The 26,921-nt window shown below is 38.0% G+C and overlaps 1 protein-coding gene across 4 annotated transcripts in view; it reads right to left on the reverse strand.

Annotated features, from left to right (window-relative positions):
- The window catches only part of mle (dosage compensation regulator mle), a 63,029-nt gene extending 36,444 nt beyond the window's left edge, over positions 1–26,585 (reverse strand). Inside the window, exons 1-6 of one of the 4 annotated variants that reach the window (XM_071679083.1) lie at positions 26,473–26,585; positions 23,427–23,519; positions 16,984–17,156; positions 16,345–16,533; positions 12,650–12,795; positions 1,031–1,077 (exon numbers count right to left, since the gene is read on the reverse strand). In XM_071679083.1, coding sequence (XP_071535184.1) covers positions 1,031–1,077; positions 12,650–12,795; positions 16,345–16,533; positions 16,984–17,156; positions 23,427–23,508 — 637 coding nt within the window. In that variant the 5' untranslated portion in view covers positions 23,509–23,519; positions 26,473–26,585. Of the gene's footprint in view, positions 1–1,030; positions 1,078–7,542; positions 7,595–12,649; positions 12,796–16,344; positions 16,534–16,983; positions 17,157–23,426; positions 23,520–26,305; positions 26,325–26,472 lie in introns of those variants that run through there. The other 3 variants (XM_071679084.1, XM_071679085.1, XM_071679086.1) reach the window with 3 other exon arrangements.
- Between the last annotated feature and the right edge of the window lie 336 nt (positions 26,586–26,921).

Here is a 26,921-nt window from a genome sequence, read left to right on the forward strand (position 1 = left end):
TAAAAGTAAAGTCAGGTGTTGGAGAGGACAAGGGCTAAGGAAGGACTAGCACTACTCCTGAAGCAGGAGTTGTGGGAGTATGTGACAGAGTGTAGGAAAGCAAATTCTATACTGACTTGGGTAAAACTGAAAGTGGGTAGAGAAAGATGAGTGATTATTGGTGCATATGCACCTGGTCATGAGAAAGATCATGAGAGGCAAGTGTTTTGGGAGCAGCTGAGTGAGCATGTCAGCAGCTTTGGTGCACAGGACCAGGTATTAGTGATGGGTTATTCAAATGTGAAGGTGAGTAATATGGTAGTTGAGGGAATATTGGTGTACATGGTGTATTCTGTGTTGTAAATGAAAATAGTGAAGAGCTTGTGGATTTGTGTGCTGAAAAAGGACTGGTGACTTGGAATACATGGATTAAAAAGAGGAATATACTTAAGTATAAGTATGTGAGTAGGAGAGATGGTCAAAGGGCATTACTTGATTATGTATCAATTGATAGGCATGTAAAAGAGAGACTTTTGGATGTTAATGTGCTGAGTGGGGCAGCTGAAGGGATGTCTGATCACTATCTTGTGAGGTGAAGGTGAAAATTTGTACAAGTTTTCAGAGAAGAAAAAAGAATGTTGGGGAGAGGAAAGTGTTGAGAGTAAGTGGGCTTGGGATGGAGACTTGTGTGAGGAAGTACCAGGAGAGCTTGAGTGCAGAATGTCAAGAGGTAAAAGCAAATGACATGAGTGGAGAGAGGAATGGGATGTATTTAGGGAAGCAGTGATGGCATGTGCAAAAGATGCATGTGGCATGAGAAAGATGGGAGGTCAGTAGATTAGAAAGGGTAATGGGCGGTGGAATAAAGAAGTATGTCTCATCTATCTTTCCTTATTACATGAAAATGATTATGAAAGTATGCTTCAAGAAATCTTCAGTTTAAAGATGAATCTCCAGAACAAAATCATGCATTAAGTACCTAGTAACAAATGAAAGGGTGGCAGAAATTCAAGTTAAGATCATAAGGACATTTCCCCAATGAAATACTTACTTCTCTGAAGCTGCTTTACATAGAAGGACATTTCACCAACATAGCTCCTGTCACAAAGAGGTGAGAGTATTAAGCTCTTATAAAAAAAGTGCAATAAAAATTATAATCACATGGCTGATGAGTATATACTTTTCTTTATACCTTTGCCTTTTCATAAAAAGCACATCACAAGACCCTTCATGTTCAAAATGGAACCTCAACAATGATGACACTAACCAATGACTCTTCAATTGTCCTTGCACTCACCACATCTTTTAATAAGTCGTATCCAGGATCCCTTTCTATGGCACTCCCAGTTTGATCAGGAAATAACCACATCCACCAAGAGGGACCACAGGTCAAGTGCAGTGACCTGGTCTGCATATCTTTCTGAGATTAGCACAATATAACCGAGGAATAAGTGTTTAGTGTCTCCATTATTGTAGTTGCATCTTAGGCATGAGATGTCTTACGAGAAGTTGAATCAATATCTATAATGGAGATAGGTAGTATCCAGACAGCAGATGAGAAAGCATAAGGTGTACATGTCTGCGGAGTGTATTAACAAATGGGTGTACATAAGGTAGGGTCAAGTTTAAGACTGGGCTTGATGGTAGTTACTTAGTGTTTGTCAAATCATTAAGGTGTAATTACTTGTTTGTACTGTATGGAGAGAGAATTTTACACTTGACGAGTATCATTCATTTAACTTATTAAATTTCGTATGCTGTATGCATTAAATTAAGGTCAATTCACACACATCAGTGATGTGTCAGTGTCACGTCCGCTCAGTTCATCAGTGTCACTGATATAAAATACTGTTGCTCTGAATTTGGCTAATGTATTCACACATGACTAGCACACTACCATATTTTAGCCCTCAGTGTCAGTTGTGTATCCATATTGTGATGTTGCATATCATCGCAAATGATATTTCTAGTATTTCATTGACGGCGGACAAGTTTTGTAGTGCGGCTTTTCATGAAAATTATTTAGGTTATCCACAAAATTCTGTATCAAGTATTCTGGATGTCTTGTTTGGATATAAATAGATAAATAACCACTATAAATGCTTGCAATACTTTACTTACCTCAAACAAAGTGCTAAACATTCCCTCGGTATTATAGCCATTCTCCAGTGAGTGTCTTGCTTTTTTTAAATGAGCTATTTTACTGAGCAATATGTTAAAATAATTTTCAGACACTTCAGAATATTGAAAAAATCTAGTTCTATCATCATTATCTTGAATAGCATAGTTAACACCTCTCCCCTTTCTCTTTTCTTCCAAGCCTCATGTACCCACTTCATTTTCTTCACCTGATGCTTGTCATCTTCCTCTTCATCCAAAATTATGTCTATCATCAACAATTCCATGCCTATAAACTTTGCCTTCTTGAAAATCATTGACTTCAAACTGTACGGCTGTGTGTGCATAGGCAGTTGCGATGCATCACGGATTTCACCTACAGCGAACTGGCACTTCACTGATATGTGTGAACTGACTTTTATTCATTCTATTCCATTAATCGACCACTCATACCATAAAAGCACCACTTCACTTCTTCATTTAGCAAGTTTCTTGCTTAATTTCACGTTAAGTCCTATCATTGTTATATTCCTCCATCTTTCAAAGAACTGTTAACTATCTAAATCATTAATCCATCTTTAAAACTTACAGGATGCCATCAGGTCACCCATCACTCTTCTATCTTCAGTGGTGCATAAATTTCAGGCCCTTAACCTTTTCCTTTACCTCAAATTCTCTTATTTCTAGTAACACCTTTGTTGTTTTCCTGTAATCAACTTTTTTCTATAAGCCTCAAATACAGAGGGAACAGTGAGAAAGTTTTTTTTTTTTTTTTTGTTTTTTTTGCCGGTCTCCCGCGTTTGCGAGGTAGCGCAAGGAAACAGATGAAAGAAATGGCCCAACCCAACCCCATACACATGTATATACATACGTCCACACACGCAAATATACATACCTACACAGCTTTCCATGGTTTACCCCAGACGCTTCACATGCCCTGATTCAATCCACTGACAGCACGTCAACCCCGGTATACCACATCGATCCAATTCACTCTATTCCTTGCCCTCCTTTCACCCTCCTGCATGTTCAGGCCCCAATCACACAAAATCTTTTTCACTCCATCTTTCCACCTCCAATTTGGTCTCCCACTTCTCCTCGTTCCCTCCACCTCCGACACATATATCCTCTTGGTCAATCTTTCCTCACTCATTCTCTCCATGTGCCCAAACCATTTCAAAACACCCTCTTCTGCTCTCTCAGCCACGCTCTTTTTATTTCCACACATCTCTCTTACCCTTACGTTACTTACTCGATCAAACCACCTCACACCACACATTGTCCTCAAACATCTCATTTCCAGCACATCCATCCTCCTGCGCACAACTCTATCCATAGCCCACGCCTCGCAACCATACAACATTGTTGGAACCACTATTCCTTCAAACATACCCATTTTTGCTTTCCGAGATAATGTTCTCGACTTCCACACAGTCTTCAAGGCTCCCAGGATTTTCGCCCCCTCCCCCACCCTATGATCCACTTCCGCTTCCATGGTTCCATCCGCTGCCAGATCCACTCCCAGATATCTAAAACACTTTACTTCCTCCAGTTTTTCTCCATTCAAACTTACCTCCCAATTGACTTGACCCTCAACCCTACTGTACCTAATAACCTTGCTCTTATTCACATTTACTCTTAACTTTCTTCTTTCACACACTTTACCAAACTCAGTCACCAGCTTCTGCAGTTTCTCACATGAATCATCCACCAGCGCTGTATCATCAGCGAACAACAACTGACTCACTTCCCAAGCTCTCTCATCCACAACAGACTTCATACTTGCCCCTCTTTCCAAAACTCTTGCATTTACCTCCCTAACAACCCCATCCATAAACAAATTAAACAACCATGGAGACATCACACACCCCTGCCGCAAACCTACATTCACTGAGAACCAATCACTTTCCTCTCTTCCTACACGTACACATGCCTTACATCCTCGATAAAAACTTTTCACTGCTTCTAACAACTTTCCTCCCACACCATATATTCTTAATACCTTCCACAGAGCATCTCTATCAACTCTATCATATGAGAAAGTAAAGAATGAGTATAGCTGGATAAGAGAGAAAAAGAGAAACTCTGAAAAGAATATTGTTGCAAAGCTAGTGAAAATCCTTAACTCTTCCATAAATTCATAAGGAGTCAGTTGTAAGTTAAGGAGTAACTAATGAGGCTAAGGGATTCAGAGGGAAAAATTGTAGAGGATGATGATGAGGATACGCAAGGAACAAGGAACAAGTTCAAAAGTGTTCGAAAGTGCGCGAAACTAAAGCCCCAAAACCAGTGATATGGAATGGGGGAGGTTTTGGGGATAACTAGAAAAGACTTATTTTCATACATGATTATCACTTCTCACACTAGCACCTGGAACAGATGAAGTCCCACAGACCTTTCCATGGTTTTACCCTGGATGTGTCACATGTTCTGGTTTATTCTGCTGACAGCATGTCAACCCCAGTATACCACATCATTCCATGCAGGCCTTTCACCCTTCTGCATGTTCTGGCCCTAATTACCCAAAATCTTTTTCACTACATTCTTCTATGTCTAATCTGGTCTCACCATTCTCTTTCAGACACATATATCCTTTGTCAACCTTTCCTCACTCATTCTTTCCATATGAAACCATTTCAGCACAACCTCTTCTGCTCTCTCAACCACATTCTTTTTATTACCAAACATTTCTCTTACCCCTTTATTTCTCACCTGATCAAACCACCTCGCACCAAATGCTGTCCTTAAATATTTCATTTCTAATTCATCTACCCTCCTCCACACAGCCTTATCTGTAGCCCATGCCTCATCCAGAAACTACTATTGGGGCTAGTATTCCTTCAAACATTCCATCCACGAGAATGTTCTCTCCACACATTTTTCAGTGCTCCCTGAACCTTCACCCCTTCCCCCACCCTATGACTCACTTCCATGTTTCCAATCACTGCCATGTCCACTCCCAGGTATCTAAAACACTTCACTTCCTCTAATTTTTCCCCATTACAATTCACACCCCAACTAACCTGTCCCTCAACCCTGCTGAACCTAATAACCTTGCTTTTGTTCTCATTCACTCTAAACTTTCTCCTTTCACACTCTTCCAAAATCAGTTATTAATTTTTCTGCAGTTTCTCACTATAAAAGATATGAACAGAATACTAAAAGAACTTGACCCATTCAAGGCTCAAGGTCCTGACAAAATTTCACCGTATGTGCCACAGTTGTGTGCATAAACATTCGATAAACCACTGGAGTTAATGTTCAAGATGCCACTAAAGAGAGACAAAGTGCTAAGGAAATGGAAAATGGCAATGGTCATACCTTTATGATTAAGTATAGCAGGAACGGATGCACTGAGCTCCAGATCATTCTTACTAATGAGTGTGGTGTGTAAGTTTCTTGAAAAAATGATCAGGAAGCAGGTGAATGACTTTCTACAGAGAAATTTCCTTAGTGAGATTCTACAAGAGAGTGAGCTTATTCTTGAATACAAGAGAAGACTGAGAGGACTAACTGTATCTGGACTACCAGAAAGTACATGACACAGTACCACATGGGAGGCTGATTAAGAAGCTGGCTTATCAGGTGGGAATAATGAGGAAGTTCATTGGGTGCATATAGAGTTATCTCCGCAGGAGGGAACACTGAATGCACGTTAAAGGAGCCTTTTACAAATGGGTTAACATGACCATTACTCTCCTTGATCTGTATTAATGATTTGCCTGAAGATAAAGAATCCAATCTGAATGTTTGTAGATGATGCAAAGGTCATAAGGAAAATGACATGGCGGCCATGGAATGTGGTTGATGAAATTCAACCCATGCAAATGTAGAGGATGGGACAGTGTAAAAGACAGCCTCAATATGGTTACTATCTTGCTAGACATAAGCTTCAGGATTCTGCAAATGAGAGGGACTTGGAAGTCAACATCATCCCTAACCTGTCTGCTGGCAAAATATCTGAATAACTTTAAAGTGCATGGATAAGAAAATATCTAGCAAGCTATTCATATCCTACATAAGGCAAAAACTAAAAATTTTCTCTGGTATGGTCAACAGACATAAAAAAGTAAACAAGGGCTCATAGAGAGGGTACATATGCAGGCAACACAGATGGTATAAGAATCAAGAACTAAGTTATAGGCAAAGGCAGGAGGCTTTAAATTTGCCCACTTTGGAAGAGAGAGGAGTAAGAGGTGATCTGATCACAACCTTCAAGTTTTTAAGAGATCAATGATGTGGACAGTTCTTCAAGATATGTAAAGATAGAGCTGCCAAAGGACATACCATGAAAATAAGTAAAAAATTTGTTTAGAAGAATGTAAAGTACTTTTATAGAATACGAGTGGCGAATGAATGGAACAGATTGACTGAGGACATGGTTAATGCATACAGCACACATAAATTTAAGAGATTAAATGAAAGCAGAAAATGTCCAACAGCTGGGGCTCCATGAGTGTAAAACTCTCTCCCTGTACAGTGCAATTAAGTAACTATATATAACAGTTCTTATACCATGCATTCCCAATACACACGGCATGACAAACTTTCTTACATTTCTGTTTGCACATGGGGGCCCCATTTTCCCACAATCACACCTTCAACTCCAATCCATCTTTGCATTCAGCTTCCCTTACATATACTAATTGACCCCTTGCATCAAAACTGCCAAAGCACTCAGTTATCTTCTCCCAAAATAAAATCCTTTCCTTATTCTCAGTCCCTAGTACATATGCACTAACAATCTCCCACTCCTCACCGGATGTTTTCATTCTAATCCTATTAAACCATGAACTCACACGAATGCACTCTTTCAGAACCTTACAACAGCTCATTACTCTAATGAAGTGCCATCCCTTCTTTCACTCTTCTATCCCTAACTCCAGACTTTACTCTCAATATTTCTGAAAAACTTGATCTTACCCTTAAACTTTCTTTCAATCCAAGGCAAATTTTCCAAGTTTCTCCCCTTAAACATAGCAACCACACTCACTCAAGATGCTCCAGCATTTTATATATAGTTTCATTCTGTTCCCTCTTGAGATAAAGTACAAATACACTGCTTACCATATACTTTGAAAGTTAAAAAGCACAGTTTATGTCTGTAGCCTAAAACATTCATCTTACATATTGGTACCCAATTTATTCAAGTGATAATTCTATTAATAAAAATTTTACAAATATTTCCTACAGCCTGACATCAAGCACTGGTACTCAAATGTAAGTTGACTGTGACTAAGATTACCCTAAATAACATCAAAATTGGAGCACTTTTGCACTTGAATAGTTCTGTCCAAATAATGAAAGTGATACTAGTCTCTAAAGAAGCAAATACTGTAAACTTTCATATATTTGTATTAATAAAAAAGCAATTAAATCTGCTTTTTACCAAGCTAAGAAATTGACAAATAATAACCAAAGACTGATACTGTTGCTCCTACTAACCTGCATTGTTAATAAACAGAGTGAAGTCTTCGGTGTGCCAGTCAGCTGCAGCCTGTGGGGAACACTGCTCTTGGTAGAAGGTTTTCTATGCTGTGAATTCTCCATGCTGCCTTTAACCATCTTATGTCATATAGATTCTTTTAACTAACTCTGATGTTTAGTGTTCCCTACCTGAATGATTCTTCATCTTTCATCATGAAAAATTTTGCGTTCCATATTTGATTTTCTAATAATTTTCTGAGGCGGTATTTGAAGGAATGAAAAAATTCTAAGAATCATAACTCTAAGCAATATATTTTCCATTTTTCCACAAAAACCATGAAAGCAATGAAGAAAGTATAGATGACAAATCTAAAATTAGTACCATAATTTACTACAACATATAGAAGCAGTAGCAGGTTGGCCTCCTGACTTGATGGAGAATTTAAAAGTTGAAAAATTATTGCATCTGTCCTCTTTATAATAGATTCCTTTAGTCTTCTCAGCACTGCATCTCCAACAAGGTAACTTGAAACATTTCTTAAAGAATTAGTGTGCTAAATTAATAACAAAGAAATGAAGTCATTACATGCTAATACAATAATGAAAATATGTATGTATACAAAAAGGATGCCTTATAAGTCTCTAAAATCCCCTTCCACTGAGTTTCCAAAGTGCAAGGCCAGAGTTTGAAAAAAAAAGTGTGGTTAAAATGTCCTAGTCTTTGTGAAATTAGTGATAGGCAAATGAGGGTGTTTAGTAGACAATACATACATACACATGTACATGTTCATACTTGCTTGCCTTAACCCAATCCTGTCACTAACCTGCCCCACAGGAAAACAGCATCGCTATCCCCTGCTTCAGTGAGGTAACGCCACGAAAACAGACAAAAAAGGCCACATTTGTTCACACTCAGTCTCTAGCTGCCATGTGCAATGCAACAAAACCACAGTTCCCTATCCACATCCAGGCCCCACAGACCTTTCCATGGTGTACCCCAGACATTTCACATGCCCTGGTTCAGTCCACTGACAGCACATTGACCCTGGTATACCACATCGTTCCAATTCACTCTATTCCTTGCATGCCTCTCACCCTCCTATTGTTCAGGCTCTGATAACTCAAAATCATTTTCGCTCCATCCTTCCACCGTCAATTTAGTCTCCTGCTTCTCTTTGTTCCCTCCACCTCTGATACATATATCCTTTATCAATCTTTCCTCACTCATTCTCTCCATATGTCCAAACCATTTCAACACACCCTCTTCTCCCCTCTCATCCATACTCTTTGTATTTCCACACATCTCTCTTACCCTTATATTACTTACTCGATCAAACCACCTCACACAACATATTGTCCTCAAACATTTCATTTCCAACACATCCACTCTCCTCCGTACAACCCTATCTATAGCCCATGCCTCACAACCATATAACATTGTTGGAACTATTCCTTCAAAGATACCCATTTTTTGCTCTGCGAGATAACCTTCTCTCCTTCCACACATTCTTCATCTCTCCCAGAACCTTCGCCCCCTCCCCTACCCCATGACTCACTTCCACTTCCATGGTTCCATCCACTGCTAAGTTCACTGGAAGTAACTAAAACACTTCACTTCCTCCAATTCTTCTCCATTCAAACTTACATCCCAACTGACTTATCCCTCAACCCTACTGAACCTAATAACCTTGCTCCAATTCACATTCACTCTCAACATTCTCCCTTCACACACTTTTCCAAACTCGGTCACCAACCTCTGCAGTTTTTCACTCACATCAGCCACTAGAGCTGTATCAATGGCGAAGAAAGACTAACTCACTTCCTAAGCCCTCTCATTCACAATAGGCTGCATACTCACCTTTCTCTCCAAAACTCTTGCATTCCCCTTCCTAACCACCCCATCCACAAACAGTTTCAAATAAGAAAAAATCATACACGCACATTGGAAATGATCTTCCATTGAGCTAGATGCAACCTAAATACTTTGTTGATAGTAAAGCCTTATGCAATCCAATTTATCATCTCTCCCAATCTAACTTAAAAAAATAGACTGATTTGTCCTAAACCAGAGTTGGTTACCTTCACTCTTCTGTATATACTATTCTAGTGTCTACTCCTAATCACTGACTGTTTGTATGTCTTCAACATAAGCTGGGCAATGAAGTACTCATCATGCTACCATGTTATGTAAGTAATATGTGATTGTCAGTAACTTAAAGGACAGTTATCACATACTAACTGTAACTTTTTTCTTTAAAGGACAGTTATCATATACTAACTGTAACTTTTTTCTCATGTCTTTCCTAGTCCTAACATTCTTGATCTGACCCTTTTTACATGAATTTTTTCCAACTTCCTTCAAAACTCTTATATTATTCTTCCTCTTCTCTCTTTACTTCTGAAGCTCTTTAGCTTTTATCATCATTCATATAAAACCGAGCCTCAATACGGAATTTTTTCCATGACCAAAAATCTACAACAACAATGCAACATTAAAAAGAATATGAATAATATTAAGAATTTTGAAGCTGAGTCTGCAAATGTGTACTAGACATCCAAGTGGAGCTGCAGTGCAAATTTGACCAAAGAAAATTCAAAGCAAAATTTGATTCAACTTTCTCCAAAGTAAAACTTCCATGGCAATTAATTTTGTTGACAAAAACTTATTAAAAGACTGAGTATCTGAACCTTTCATGTAGTACATCATGTTTTCAATTCTGTACTTATAATGCAAGTTAGATATAATTTTTCTATTAGCACTCATCATTACCAAGTCTTCAATAATTTATCATATCTAATGAGTAAAAATGTATCATTCATTGTCATTTTCCCTGCAACTAGCAACTTATACAAGACTGGATTAATATAAGATACAAGCTAAGCCCAGAGATAAGTCAACTCTATGCCAAGCCTGTGCTCTCCATGAAGCTTTGTTATACAGCAGTGTTCCTCACAGGCCCAGCTTTTTTACTGAGATTATGAGAAAAAAAAATTTTCTTTTCTCATTATCTCATTCCATATTGAAGAAAACATGCTTGCCTTTGAAACCTGGATTTCACACCAGGTCAATAAGGCAATACTTTAGTGCACAAACCATTCACTAAAATGCTGCATAGAGTTTACCATTCCATTCAGTTCAGGTACCCATGTCTGGATACACTGAACTTGTTCAATATACTTTTACTGTGAAATCTGGAAGAATACCTAACAATCAAGCTTTTCCTAAAAACCATCACCTGGAGGAATTAAAAAAAAGAAAAAATCCACAACATAAGATCAATTCTAAATAAGCATACTTCCCTATGCAGCTTCTCCTTAACTATAATAAAATTTACTCAAAACAAAACAAATCTGAAACAAAACCAACTTTTCCTAAATCTACCTTGAAATTACAAATAACTAATTTATCTCAAAAGCTTAGTTTCAGAAAATGACATAAACATAAAAACAGGAACATATATTTTTAAATACCAAGACTAAACTTTTAGCTAAAGACTGCAAAAATTATTTGGAGTTAAAAATCAAGAGTTTAGAAGGCATGGAGAAAACTGAAAAAAATATATTTTACATAAACTGCTCTAAATGATGATACAATGGAAAACACCTACACAAGAAAATAATTTCTTTGTTCCGAAAATGTCATAATGATGCAAGGCACGGGCCACATATACAGAAAGTACAAATAAGGGTGAATGTGTTGCAAATTAAATGTTTGAGGACAGTATGTGGAGTGAGGAAAGTTGATCAAGTAAGAAATGATAAGATTTCCCTTAAGTGAAAACTGCATTAGTAAGATGTGGTTGCCTGGGGATGGAACATGCTATCCATGGGCTGAAGCAGTTGGGGGAAACAATGAAAAGGTTTATGGGATATGACTGGTAGATAAATGGTTCTAGCTTCAGTGCATTATACATGACAGCAAGAGAGCAGATGTGAGCAAACATGGCCGTTTCTTTGTTGTTCCTGGTGCTACCACATCATTCCAATTCACTCTATTCCTTGCATGCCTTTCACCCTCCTGCATATTCAGGCCCCAATCGCTCAAAATTTTTTTCACTCCATCCTTCCACCTCCAATTTGGTCTCCCAATTCTCGTTCCCTCCAACTGACACATATATCCTCTCTGTCAATCTTTCCTCTCATTCTCTCCATTTGACCAAACCATTTCAAAATACCTTCTGCTCTCTCAACCACACTTTTTATTACCATTACTTACTCGATCAAACCACCTCACCCACATTTGCTTTCCAAGATAATGTTCTTGGCTCCACATATTTTTCAACGCTCCCAGAACTTTCGACCCTTTCCCCACCCTAAGACTCACTTCTGCTTCCATCCACTGCCAAATCCACTCCCAGATATCTAAAACACTTCACTTCCTCCAGTTTTCCTCCATTCAAACTTACCTCCCAATTGACTTGTCTCTCAACCCTACTGTACCTAATAACCTTGCTCTTATTCACATTTACTCTCAGCTTTCTTCTTTCACACACTTTACCAAACTCAGTCACCAGCTTCTGCAAATTCTCACCCGAATCAGCCACCAGCGCTGTATATATATATATCGGAAAGGATCACAATTGTGTATGTGATCAAGATATTCCTATGAGTCCATGGGGAAAATGAAAAACAACAAGTTCCCAAGTGCTCTTTTGTGTAATAATCACATCATCAGGGGAGACACAAGAGAGAAATATGTTAGTTGATATACAACGAAGAGACGTAGCTAGGACGCCATTTGATAAATATGTGATTGGCTTGGACATGTGTATATATGTATATGCCTATGTATGTATATGTATGTATACGTTGAAATGTATAGGTATGTATATGAGTGTATGTGGGCATTTATGTATATACATGTATATGTGGGTGGGTTGGGCCATTCTTTCGTCTGTTTCCTTGCGCTACCTTGCTAATGCGGGAGACAGCGACATGACAGCTAGAGACTGAGTGTGAACAAAAGTGGTCTTTGTTGTCTTTTCCTAGCACTAACTCCCTGCTTAACTAGCATCACACATGAAAGCTGTGAGCTGACTTCAGCCACTGAAAGGATTATCCAATGCAACTAGACATAAAAAAGGAACTACTGTCTGCTATGAGCTATTTCATACAGCTACCTTACCTATTATGGTCAGGACCAACAGCACTATATTTGTAATCCGCCTTTATCTTGTTTGTCTGGAGAAACATATGAAGACGTGATTTTGCATTCTCAATTGTCCAGTTGCCATGAATGCTTGCATTTGCAGTAAGATCAACATCTTCAGCCTGGAGATACACAATCTAACCTTATACATTTGCAATGAATGCTTATATTTCATTACATTAATAGCATTAATTCTGCATCCAACTCCTTAAGGTGGATTAGGTTCACATAACCTCAAATTCACTCGAGCATCCTCATCCTCTGCCCATTGTGTTATGCATCTCACTTTCTTACGATGAAATCCACATTAATTCATTGGGTGGAGACAATATCTCTACTACAATGCCTCTATACACGAAAAGCTTCCATTAAAGCCATTCCTAAATCATTCTTATCAACATCCTCCTCTGAAATATCCCTAGCCTAATCACCGATCTGTAAATCTAAGCAATGTCCCATCTGCAGTCTACTTCTACTTCCTTCATCTTCAACTGTTCTACCATAATTCCTGCTGAAAATTTTATCACCTTCCACATAATCTGCCAGACTATACTATCATAAATCACTTTCACTGATTTCTTCACACTATACATCCTTCTCACATCATCCTTCACTTTACCCACCTTACTATAGTTATGATATAAAAGTTATCCATATCTTATACTGTTATTTCTGACCATCACAGATGGAGCAAGAACTTCATACAAAAATAATTTACTCTAGAAATAATATCCTTTCAATAAATCTTTCCTTGCAACTCCAAGTTTTCAATCTTGTGTAATCACTTTAAATTTCAGTCTTCCCATTGCAATACTAACTAAACTTTATCCTATGATACCAACACTAAAACCAATGTGAATCTAGCACACTCACACTGATTTAGTTAACATGATGATGGCAGCATCAATAACTACATAAAATTACCTAAAAGCTTCTACATTTTGTTACCAAATCTCATTACACAGCACATTTTGGCCAACACAGTTAAGACTGAACATTCAATTTTACATTCACAAATTCAACTTTAACAGTGCAGCTTTGGTCTGCACAGTTCAAAGTAGCCCATAGAGTCACCATGCCTTCAGGAAATGAATGTGCACTGAAATGACTTACCCAGAAACATCTACATAACTTTGGCAATTCAAAATTTCTGCCTCTTTTCTGACCTTCAATTTACAGCTAACTCTTGTCATGATAAAGTTGTTCTTTCAAGAACCTAGCGCAAAGTCTTCCAAGTACTCTCCCAGTTACAAGTGGACATAGCACCTGATCTTATGTTCTAGTGGGTGTGCCAACTTGCTCACCTATTCGTACTGTTTAAGAACTTCAACCTTCCCTATCCTTGGATGCATGCCTTTGTGCAACAAGTCCCAAATGAGGGAGACTGTTCTAACCTTTAAACTCCAATTCACTCTACCCTGTGTACACCTTACATCCTCCTGTGTGTTCAAACCCAAAGCCCCCAAAATCTTCACACAATCCTTCCATCTCAAAATCAGTATCCTGCTTCCCCTTCTCACCTTCATTTCTGACACATACATTCTACTTGTCAACCTCTCCTGACTAATTCTCCCCATGTGTCAGCACATCCTCTTCAGCTCTCTCAACTTTACAATTCTTAGTAACACACTTCTCTTACCCTATCAACCCTCCATACACCATGTACTGTTCTCAAACATTTGATTTCCAACATAAACAACCTCTTCTGTACATTCTCATCTAGAACCCATGCCTCATCTATACAACACCAGTGAGAATACTATACCTTTGTATGAACCCATTTTCATCCTCACACAAAGTAAACTATCTTTCCCTACATTCCTCAATGCTCCCAGGACCTTTGTCCACTCATCCAACCTGATTCACTTTAGCTTTCATGGTTCTAATCACTGCAATGTTCACTTCCTGGCATTTTAGCTTTCATGGTTCTAATCACTGTAATGTGCCTCCCTGGTATCTAAATTAAAACACTACATTTCTTCAAAGTTTTCCCTAGTCAAACTCATACCTCAACTAACCTGTCTATCTATCTACCTAGTCCAACTCAAAGCTTAATTAACATGTCTGTCTATATCTCTGACATCCATTCTCTCTGGACACACCCATAAAGGGGTGGCCATAGCAAATGTGACTCCACTTATACTGTCTATCTCCAATGCTAAACCTATTCACCTTGCTTATAAAAATAATTACTCTCAAAATTCTTTCATATGATCCCAAACTCAAAAAACCAACTTAAAAATTTCTAACTCAAATCTACCAAAAATGCTGCATCATTAACAAACAATACTGAGTGACCTCCTAAGCCTTGCCCAATCCCACCCCTGATGGACTGCTCATCTATTTCCAAGACCCTTGCATTCACTTCCCTCCATCATGCCCAAACAAATTAAACAGTAATGGTGACATCAAACACCCTGCAACAGACCCACATTCACCTGGAACTACTCACTCTTCTCTCTTCCTACTCAAAACATGCCTTACCCTCTTGAGAAATACTCCTCTGTGTTTCTTGCAGCTTTCCTCCCAATCATAATATTTCACACAAAGCATGTCTATCAACCCTATTATATGCATTCTTCAGATTCATAAACTTCACACACAAATCCCTCTGTTTCTCTAGGTATTTCTAGCACAGTGTTCAAAGCAGACACCCAATCCACAATTCCTCTATCACTCCTGAAGCCACATCGTTCCTCCCTAGTGTGAAGCTCTGTATATGTCACCAACCCTTCAATATCCACTCTTCCATAAAACTTACCATGTGCATTCAGTGCATTCAGCAAACTCATCCCACTTTAATTTGAATATTCCCTTTTGAACTCCTTGCTATTAGGCAATGGTACAACATAGGCATTCTGCCAATTTTTAGGCACCTCACCATGAGCCATAAATATATTAAAAACACCACCAAAAAGTCATTTTTTTTTTTTTAAATTCAAGTGCATTCCAGTCAACTCTAGCCACACTGCCAGACTTCATCTTATACATGGCTTAAACCACCGACTTCCTTTTCACCAACCAATGACCAAGACTCTCACTCTGGATACCTTCCTAACCCAGGCACTCTACATTTACTACCCTATCATTAAACATATTCAACAATCCTTTAAAGTGCTCACTCCACTTCCTCTTCATCTCATCTCAGCCATTCACCAATGCACTCATTTGTTCTCTTGTTTTTCTCACACTACCAACATCCTTCGTGAACATTTTCTTATTCTCCTTGAAGTCTGGTGATACTTGCTCATCCCAATCCTCATCTGCCCTCTTTTTCAGCCCCTGCACCTTTCTCTTGACTTTCTGCTGCTTTTTGCCTTGAATATCTCCTAATCATTCGCAACTCCTTTAATGCAAGCAGTGCCCATTTGTCCGTGCCTATTGCATATGTTTAAAAGTAAGCATGTTACCATTCAGCATAGAAAAAAATCATCAATCTATCCAGTTTATCACCTCCACTGACAGTATCCATAGGTTAAGTATGAAGTACATGAAATGTATTTTTCTTGGATCGTTGGACAAAAAATAAATGTCCATAGACTTAAAGAGATCAAAAGGCAAAAGAAGTGACAACAAATGTCCTACATACACTTGGTATTATGGCAGGATATAAAAACTAAATTAATCAGTGTTAGATAAATGTGTGCTTTTACACCTAAAACGAACCATACCTCTTCTATATCCTTCCGTTCCTGCATCCTTTCCATGTATGTCATCCGTCGACCATCCCTCTGAATGGGTAGATAAACATTCCCTTCATCTCTTAGACCTGGGACAGGAGCCATTGGTGCAGACATTTGAAATTCTCCATTTCCTTTTGAAGAAGGATCACCATCCTGAACATTACCAGTGTCATTACCCTGTTGAGAAAATTAAAACAAAATTAAAGATGGTACCATACATTTATCAATCATCATTAATTCTGTTCCATTTTTTCACATAAATGATTAAGCACTGACACACATGCACCTTTTATAAGAATTAATTTTGCTGAACTTGAGTCCCTAACCTTGAAGATAGTAAATCTGCCTGAACTCCCACCATGAAAACAAGAGCATTCATGTCTTCAATGCCATACTGATAGATTCTGGATTTTCACAGAGCATTCTCATTAATTCTATCATATGCCTTTCCAAAATGATGTTCAACTTTTCATCTTTCCCCTAATACACAGAGCAGCTAGAGAATTTGAACATGACCAAATGAGGTCTTTCCTTCATTTGCTCTTTGCACTACCTTGCTCATGTAGGAATCAGCAAACAATTATGAAAAAAGATAGAAATATACAATATCTATGTTAGTCATCTTACCGTTAAGTCTGGCACTTCATTGGGAGGCACCTCTCCCTGACGAATAAGGAACTGGACAAAATCTTTAGCAGCATTAGTTTGAGCATCTTTCTTATTTGTTGAGTTGCCAACACCAACATAGTTATAGCCAGTGACACGAACTTCACACAAGAAGCGCTGACGATGCTTTGGACCTGAAAAAATCTAACAGATTGAAATCACTCCCAATTGGGATACAATAGCCTTATAGTTTTTAATAATTTCACAAGAAATCAAAAACAAAAATACTGAGCACAAAATGACAAGAATAACTCATCAAAACATTACTGCACAAGCTGTTTACAAAGTTTTCCTGACCATGAAAAGCACAAAATACAACATAAATACAATAAATGAAACTTATCTACTAATATTTGATCATGAATCTTGTAAAAAAGATTGATAGTTCTATCCACTCATTTTTTTTTTTTTTTTTTTTTTTTTTATACTTTGTCGCTGTCTCCCGCGTTTGCGAGGTAGCGCAAGGAAACAGACGAAAGAAATGGCCCAAACCCCCCCCATACACATGTACATACACACGTCCACACACGCAAATATACATACCTACACAGCTTTCCATGGTTTACCCCGGACGCTTCACATGCCTTGGTTCAATCCACTGACAGCACGTCAACCCCTGTATACCACATCACTCCAATTCGCTCTATTTCTTGCCCTCCTTTCACCCTCCTGCATGTTCAGGCCCCGATCACACAAAATCCTTTTCACTCCATCTTTCCACCTCCAATTTGGTCTCCCTCTTCTCCTCGTTCCCTCCACCTCCGACACATATATCCTCTTGGTCAATCTTTCCTCACTCATTCTTTCCATGTGCCCAAACCATTTCAAAACACCCTCTTCTGCTCTCTCAACCACGCTCTTTTTATTTCCACACATCTCTCTTACCCTTACGTTACTTACTCAATCAAACCACCTCACACCACACATTGTCCTCAAGCATCTCATTTCCAGCACATCCATCCTCCTGCGCACAACTCTATCCATAGCCCACGCCTCGCAACCATACAACATTGTTGGAACCACTATTCCTGCAAACATACCCATTTTTGCTTTCCGGGATAATGTTCTCGACTTCCACACATTTTTCAAGGCTCCCAAAATTTTCGCCCCCTCCCCCACCCTATGATCCACTTCCGCTTCCATGGTTCCATCCGCTGACAGATCCACTCCCAGATATCTAAAACACTTCACTTCCTCCAGTTTTTCTCCATTCAAACTCACCTCCCAATTGACTTGACCCTCAACCCTACTGTACCTAATAACCTTGCTCTTATTCACATTTACTCTTAACTTTCTTCTTCCACACACTTTACCAAACTCCGTCACCAGCTTCTGCAGTTTCTCACATGAATCCGCCACCAGCGCTGTATCATCAGCGAACAACAACTGACTCACTTCCCAAGCTCTCTCATCCCCAACAGACTTCATACTTGCCCCTCTTTCCAAAACTCTTGCATTTACCTCCCTAACAACCCCATCCATAAACAAATTAAACAACCATGGAGACATCACACACCCCTGCCGCAAACCCACATTCACTGAGAACCAATCACTTTCCTCTCTTCCTACACGTACACATGCCTTACATCCTCGATAAAAACTTTTCACTGCTTCTAACAACTTGCACATATTTACACATATATAAACAAATGCCCATACACGCACATATACACATATACTCATGTACATATTCATACTTGCTCTACTACATCGATTCCTGTCGCTACCCTACAATGCTTTCAGAGGTCTAATACCCAGACAGCTTAGTCTATGAAATTATTGTACTGTGTTGCTCCTCTGCTCAGTCAGGCTTTTGGAAGCCATGGTGTGCAGGCCTACATATCCACCACATTGTTTTGTCTGGAACGATTAGTTGCAACCTGTCAGGACCATATTATTTATACCATTTTCTTTTATTTGACTTACTGCCCCTTATGATTTCAGTACAACTTACCTATTCAGGTCCTCCAGGCCCTTATCTACTCACTCCTGGGAAGGGCTACTACACCCTTTCACCCCCATCCACCCACTCTCCCTCACCACCATTATCTTCCTCCAGATTCTTAATCAGCCTCCCACGCAAGTGTCAGCACTTTCTAGCACTCAAGATACAAACAACCTGACCATCCTTCCCTTCAGTCTAAAAAAGTGCTCATTTTCTTTTAGATATCAGATTTTCGTTACACATGACCTTTCCCTAAAATCATGCTGTCTCTCACATGGATAATTTCTCCCCTGAAGACAGTCAACTATGTGCTTTTTGATCATCACTTCCAGATCCTTACAGGCTACACTTATCAATGAAAGCAATCTGTACTTCAGTGCCTGTTCATGGACTTTCCTAAAGGCAGGTATTTTGTTCCTCTTTTCTTTTCCCCAGCCACTTTGCCTCACTCCAAAGACATTATGAACAGTATTTTCAGAAGTTTAGCTATAGTTATACATATTTTCAGCAAACATGATGATATTTCATCTGAACAATGAGTCTTGTATGGGTCAAGACCCTTGTATTTCCAGAGGTTTAGCTAGAGAAATTGCACATATTTTCAGTACATATGGTGAAATTTCATTAGAACTATTAGCCTTGTAAGGGTCAAGACATTTCAGTGTCCAGTATTCTTTTTAAGATATTTTGATGTTTACTATTACTTCTTTTCCATTCCATTTCACTAGTGTTGGGGCTACAGTATCATCCAATGTTAATACACTTTAGAATTTGTTACGTAGTTTCTCGCATATCCTTACATTATCCTTCACAATTCATCTCTGAATCTCTTTGCCTGATGAGCTGCTCTTTCACTGATAACTGACTCTAAATGAATTTACTGAAAGGTTTTGGATTTTCTTCTGCTCTGTCCACAATATTTTTCCAATGTTTGTTTGTTCCTCCTTTCTCATCTTGGTACATGATTCATTGCTCACTCATACCCTGCAAATGCTGGGTGAAAGAAGTCCCTTTCATATCTCTGCCACAGCACTCTCAAAGATCCTTTGTTTTCTGATATCTTCGATTAAATTACTCCTTTCTCATTCTTACCATCTGTATTTGAGGATAAAGCTACCCATGTCCCTACTCTTTCATTGTAAATATCGCAAGATGTCTCAACACAAACCATGCTGAGCTCCATTCACATATCTATATTACCACAGGAATATCTTTTATAATCTTTTCATGTGATAATCAAATTGATTCACTGCTAATTCTTTTTAAACAGTAAAACTATAAAAGTCTTAAATTACCAGTCATGGTCAAATGCAATGTTTTCAAGTTCAAGCAGGTGCTAGCAACAATCCTCCATTTTTACAAGAAAATTTCTGCCTCACACTGGTCAACTTTTGATGCTGAAAGAGTCACTGAGAGTCCATGTCCATAAAATTACCCTCCATGTGATCTGAACACAAATCATCATCATCAAATAATTCAGTATCCTTTTCTACATGGCCCTCTAAATCTAAGACCTTCCTAGAAAGCACATGGCTGGAGGATGACAGTGGGGAGACTTGACAAATACTTTGCTTTGAGTCCACAACTAACAATATTTGCTCCTCCATACTTACAAATAAAATTTACTGGCATTTCTCTGTTACTTGTTTACTTACAACCCTGTTTTTTATATCTTCTGCTATCACAAACCATCTCAAAAGGACCCAGTAGTCTGTTGCTATTTACTTGCCTTAGCATGAGTTATCTGTAATAGATGTAAGCTAGCTGATGGTATGCTCTAGAGCACAGGTATCCAATATGCAGCCTGCAAGTCAAATGCGGCCTCCCTAACTCCAGGGGCCCAGCTGAGATGTTTAGCAAAATTATCATTTTTTAACTTTACAGACTGGTACACATGAACTAATATACCCTAACTACCTGCCTGCCACTAGGTGTCATACTAGTATGCTTGGATTAATTAGGAACTGCAACAAGCTGATGTAATTAATTTTACAATTTTGAGCATAGGAACAGCTGTGAAAGTATATTCTCTCAAGAAACTTTTGAAATCAAAGCTGAAGTGATGTACACCTGGAGTCAGAATTGAGATGTGCCCTGAGTGAATAGGCACCCACAATTCTCAAGAATAGTCGCATCCATCAAATACCATTATTCTCAGTGGCTTAATGAAAACTGATCACTAACTATCACTATGCCTTTATAAAACTGTGCAATTTTGTACAAATGGACAACTGTTATTTTGGAGTGCTTTTGTATTACAGATTAAAAATGTTGCATTTCACTTCCGTTATCAATAAAAAATTCATGCATGCCACACACATGTATCTATGATCCTGTGGTCCACTACGGAAAAACTTTCAAGTCCCTGCCCTAGATTCTAGATATTCACTTGAAAATGTGAATTTTCAAATTCTCATCACTGCCTATGTGGGATAAGTTCACTTATCCCTTGTAGTGCAAACAAAAGTCCAGTAAAAATTCCAAGCAAAAATTAAGGTATAAATTTGATAAGGTTTGCAAAGCATTAAGAGAAACAGAAAAAAAGCAGTGAAACTGTGGAAGGAGCAAGACAAATATTAAGCCAAAAGACATCAATGTTTGGAGACTGAACATCCACAAAGCACTGAGATAAGTATAAACTCCTCTGAAACAAAATCATGGATGTACATCATAATTAGATCAGAAAACTGATGTATTACCCGTCTACTTCAAGGTAATTTTCTATTAGAAAAAAATATTAACATTAAGATAGCCATAAAATGTATGACTAGTTCACATAAGAAATGTCTGCCATGACATACATGCCATATCTGAGTCTGAGGACATGACACACCTGAACTGGCAGGGGTAAGGACTCCTCTCTTTATCTTGACCCCAGAAACAGACAAAAAATGATTTAACATAGTGTGCAAACTGAACTGGGGACTCATCCAAGTCCAAATACTAATCATTTACAATAATGTCAAGTATGTCTAAAGCCATCGTCTGAAAAGTGACAAAAAAAATCACAATTCACCAGAAGAGGAGCTTCAGAAAACAGGATTTTTGAGCAATAAAAACAATAACTACTCAAACTACCTATCTATCAATATCTTACTTAAACACTCCCATTATCCAGTCGGTGATCCAAGCATAATCTCCACACAGTCATTAAATGACTGCATACAAACCTACTAGCAGATACGCTTCTCTCCCTTATTATATCTATCCATTTCACTTTCAACATTTTCATCCATTTAAATATGCTATATATAGTCCCATGACTTTACCTCAATCTGTTGAAACACTTCTCTATTCAGTTTTTCTATTCAATATCTCTCTTTTTTTTTTGAAAAAAGTATTGGAAATCAATCTCCACTACTTAAATGAGATGTTGCATACACTGGATTTACTTCCAAACCCATGTACACACACAAATATTCCCAATCTTTTAAATTCACCTTTCCCTGTGTTAGCACTAGAACCAGATGAAAAATGGCCACATTTGCTCACATCCAATCTTTGGCTGTCATGTAAGGCATTGAAACCACAGCCCCTCTCTACAACCAGGACCCACAGGCCTTTTCATGCATCCTATTCTCACCCATTTCATTTCCTCTTTTCCAAAAACCTCTTCACAGCTTTAACCTCAACTCCACCAAATAATAATCAAACATCCCACAAGATTACTCCTCTCAGCATGTTCACATCTAAGAGCCTCTCTCACATGCTCAATTAGTGTGCAATCCACTAATGCCCACTTACAGTCTTTCTTACTCTATGTACACTTATGTATGTCACTCTTTTTAAAACAAGTACTCCCAAGCATCACTCCATTTTCTGCACACAACTCTAGAAGCCAATCTCCATTTCCATTCAACCCACTGAATACCCCATGCCCCAGTCATAACCTCAACTGCCACATTAAACACTTTTGCTTCCAAATCAACTGATCTCTCACATCAAAACTGCTGAACAACTCATTAAGCTGTTCCCAAATCACTCATTTCTCTTCTCATGGCCAGGTGCAAAAGCACTAATAGTCAATCATCAAACTAGCAATCCACAATCATTTTTACCCTCATCTGTCTCAGGCTCACTTCCTTACACTCTTTCACACATTCCTACAACATTTCCAAATGAGGAAATAATTGAAACTGCAAAAAGAACAAAAGCTTGAAGGACTGAGGCACATTTTATGGAATTCATCATAGTGTGGAAATCAACAAAAAATAAAAGTTGAATACCTATCCTTCAATTTATGAAATGAAATAAAAAATGCATGGGTAAAAGTATAACTTTGTTCCTCAATGAAAACCTTACGCAGCTACCTGTAGATTCAGATATGGGCATAAACCCATGTAAAAAAAAAAAAAGTACAACTAAATGTTTACCGGGTCCCTGTCATTCATTCATATATTTGTTAACTCTATCTGCTTCATTTCTGCCAAATGTAAAAGAACAAAAAAATGGACATTACCTGAATTTCTAACTTCATAATCAGGAGAAACCTTCTTCTTGCCACAATAGGCATACAACCATGACTTTATATTCTCCGACATCCTGACTCAATCTGAAAAATGAAAATTAATACACTGTCATCAAAATATCTTCCTATCATTTCTGAAGTTGTCTATTCCCTTGGCTTTACCTCGGTCAAAGGAATACAAAAGAAGACAATGGAATTCAAACAGCATCAGACCGATGAGTCCTTTCAAGGCTGTTTGTGATAGTGGAAGGTATTAGAAACTCCTAGAAGTGTGGTAAATAGAGGGTATACACATAATTGAAAGAGAATAACCAGCAAATTGCCATTTTCACAATGGAGGCACAAATAGAAGTTGTGAACTTGAAGCAATGCATCTACTGAGCCTATTCTTAAGTGTATCTATAGTACTAATTCTAACTATTCTGCTTAGCAAATCACTCCGTATGTTAACGATCTTGATGCAAAAAAAGTACTTTGCTCATTCAAGGGAAATCATATGCTCATGAATCTGTATCCATTACTATGAGTAAAATCATATGAATCAAGTCTTAAGTAACTTGATATATCAAGATTATCAAAGCCTTTGATAATTTTGAATACTTGCACTAGATCACCTCCAAGCTGCTGTGTTTTACTTGTTACTCTGGTCTCTGGGACTATGTTTGGAACTATGTACAAAGTTATGCAAGGCATTCTTAACCCAAGAAGGACCCTAACTGTAGCTGTTCACTGTATGGCATGGAAATGCAAGCCAGGCCTTAACTGAAATACAAGAGGTTAAAGAAAGGGAAGGGACATGGAAAAGTATTGATGCATTTTGGAGGGAGTGAAAAACTTGTCTTTTATAAAGTACCAAGCCATAGTCATTGGGAAACACATGATAGGGTAAAGATTTCTAAAGCTTAACATGCTACCTTTTCTCACTGTCGTTTTCCTGAAAGGTATGCTTTCTCAGTACCATGAGATGCATTACATCACAAGCAATAAAAACAGCACTGTAAAATATTATCCATTCTGCACATAACACAATAAAGGAACAGCCATGTTGGAAGTACTACATCAACTAATGGTTAAATTAACAAGTCTTTGGGGCACCAAGTATGGTGATAATCAGCAAATGTTGAAAAGTTAGCAATTGAAAAAGTTCTTTGTATTAGTAATTCATTAGTCCTTGTGGAAAAGACAGAGAGACGAGGGAATCAATATGTCAACAAGATAAGCATAGCTCACGCTGAGCACCAAATCCAAATGTCCTTAAAGCAACAAAAACAACTTATCTACCAGATTTCTCCATTTTTCTTTAACTCTTGATATTTGCTGATAAAATCATTTCAATTGAAAAAAAGAAAAAAACCATGTCCTGGGACCACAACATTTCCAGGCTTGGTCCTTAATGGGTTAAATTTCTTCCTCTACGCTGTATAGCTGTATGCATGCAATGCATTGATCAGTCACTGGATGTTTTGTGTTGCCTTATATTTACCAAATCTTTCAGTTTTGGTAAAAACATCTTAGTCGTATAAGCATGTCCCAACAACAGGAGGCACTTTTTATGCAAGCTGATAACTGTGACATCCACAATTTTCCAAGTGTAAATATGATACACATCTCCCATCTGTCCTACAGGTATACACCGTTTCCAGTTCTTTCTAGAATTTCAAATCCTTCATGAAATCAATGCAAGCTATAAAGACCTTTGTATACTATCTAACTCTACAATCTTGTCTGCCGTGAAAGGTGATGTTTACCATACATAAGTATTTTGTACAAACTTCAGACTCTCCAAGGTGAGCTCTTACTTATCCTTTTAGTCTACCAATTTTTCTAGTACTATATGATAAATGTAACTGAAAATGTACTTCAACAAAGATTTACGAGTTCTGGAGGAGAATTTGTTATTTTCTTGTTTCATGAATTACTTCATCGATTAAGTGTCTTATAGATTTTGCCCCTTTGCTTCAGCAGGCATATCTAAATACATCGACCACTGCTACTACAAACCTAGACTGCAAGCAGGCTTCAAACCTGTGCTTAAACCAGGGCAGCCCATGAATGCATGTCAGGAACGCTAACACTACAGTAAGCAGTTTACATAACATATCTAATAAGTTATAACATAAACATATTCAACGTGATCTCCAATATACTAGAGCATATTGTATGTGAAGCTCCATACTGAATGCAGTAAGCTTTTGGACCCTGTTGAGAAAATGCATCCTCTTTCAGATGAATTACCAACACAGCCATGAAAAAAGTGGCAATGGCCTCTACTTACTCATGGAGAAATAATGCTTATCAATTTACTTGAAGAACGCACGTTTTCATATCATGAAGTACGCCATTGCATCACTGGGATGAGGATTAAGTGACAAATAATAATATAATCATCCGTAGACTGGGTCGTTTACATCACATCCAGTGTATTTCTCACACGCTAATGGCTGTATGTAGTATATTTCAACGAATACGAAAAGTGTTTCCTCTGCAGGCATTTCTGTAATCACTACCTACATCAAACACCCAGAACATAACAATCAAGTTCCCAGTTAATTTCGATGCTTAGATCGATGGGTAGGAATCCACGTGGTCCTACATCCACGGCACCAATAATATAAAATTGTGAGGACATCCGTGCCGCGATATACAGACCACTAGGGGCAACAGAGAATGAGGCAGACACTGATCTAACCAACGACACAGAGGACAGCCTCAACGAAATGGTCAAACCTAATGCCAAAGCAGAACATATTCCTTGGCAAATTTAACACGTTAAATAATCAAAGCAGTGTCATTCCACAGTTGTAACATAAGAATCACACTGTGGCTTAATATAGATTACGTGTTCAACAGTATGGGAAGTGTACATGTACCAAATTATCGTAAAAAGTCAATAGTGCCACCAGCTCTCCTTCTGCCCAAACCTCTCCCGTCGTCTACAATAATCAACTTGAAATATTCTTAAAAAAAACTTTAATAAAATATCGTAAGAAGTATAATCACCGTAACAACATAAAGCTAAAAACTAGAGATACGTAACCCAAACTCAAACGAAGCAAAATCGAAGTACCAGGGAAACTGGAATCTTTAACTACTTTCTGTCTACGAGTGGTTGGCGCTAGCGTTTCGCCGCCTGCAAACAACAGCTTCCAGCGTCAGAGAGCATAATGATATTTTCCTTAGATTTCACAAATCAATTGCATTGCATCAAAAGTGTTTATATATATATATATATATATATATATATATATATATAATATATATATATATATATATATATATATATATATATATATATATATATATAAAGAAAAAATTCCACTTACTTTCAAAACTTTTTTTTCACTGTTGAAACACCGTACTTCAGCAAAACTAAATCTAAACCCTAAAAAAAAGAAAAATCACAATCTAGCGCTTAAATACCAATTTCCACATTTACAAAAGCGTTTCGGTGATACATGAGTTCCTTCGTAGTTCCTCAGCAAACAT

The sequence above is a fragment of the Panulirus ornatus genome, chromosome 29, assembly GCF_036320965.1.
Source record: "Panulirus ornatus isolate Po-2019 chromosome 29, ASM3632096v1, whole genome shotgun sequence".
NCBI lineage: Eukaryota > Metazoa > Arthropoda > Malacostraca > Decapoda > Palinuridae > Panulirus > Panulirus ornatus.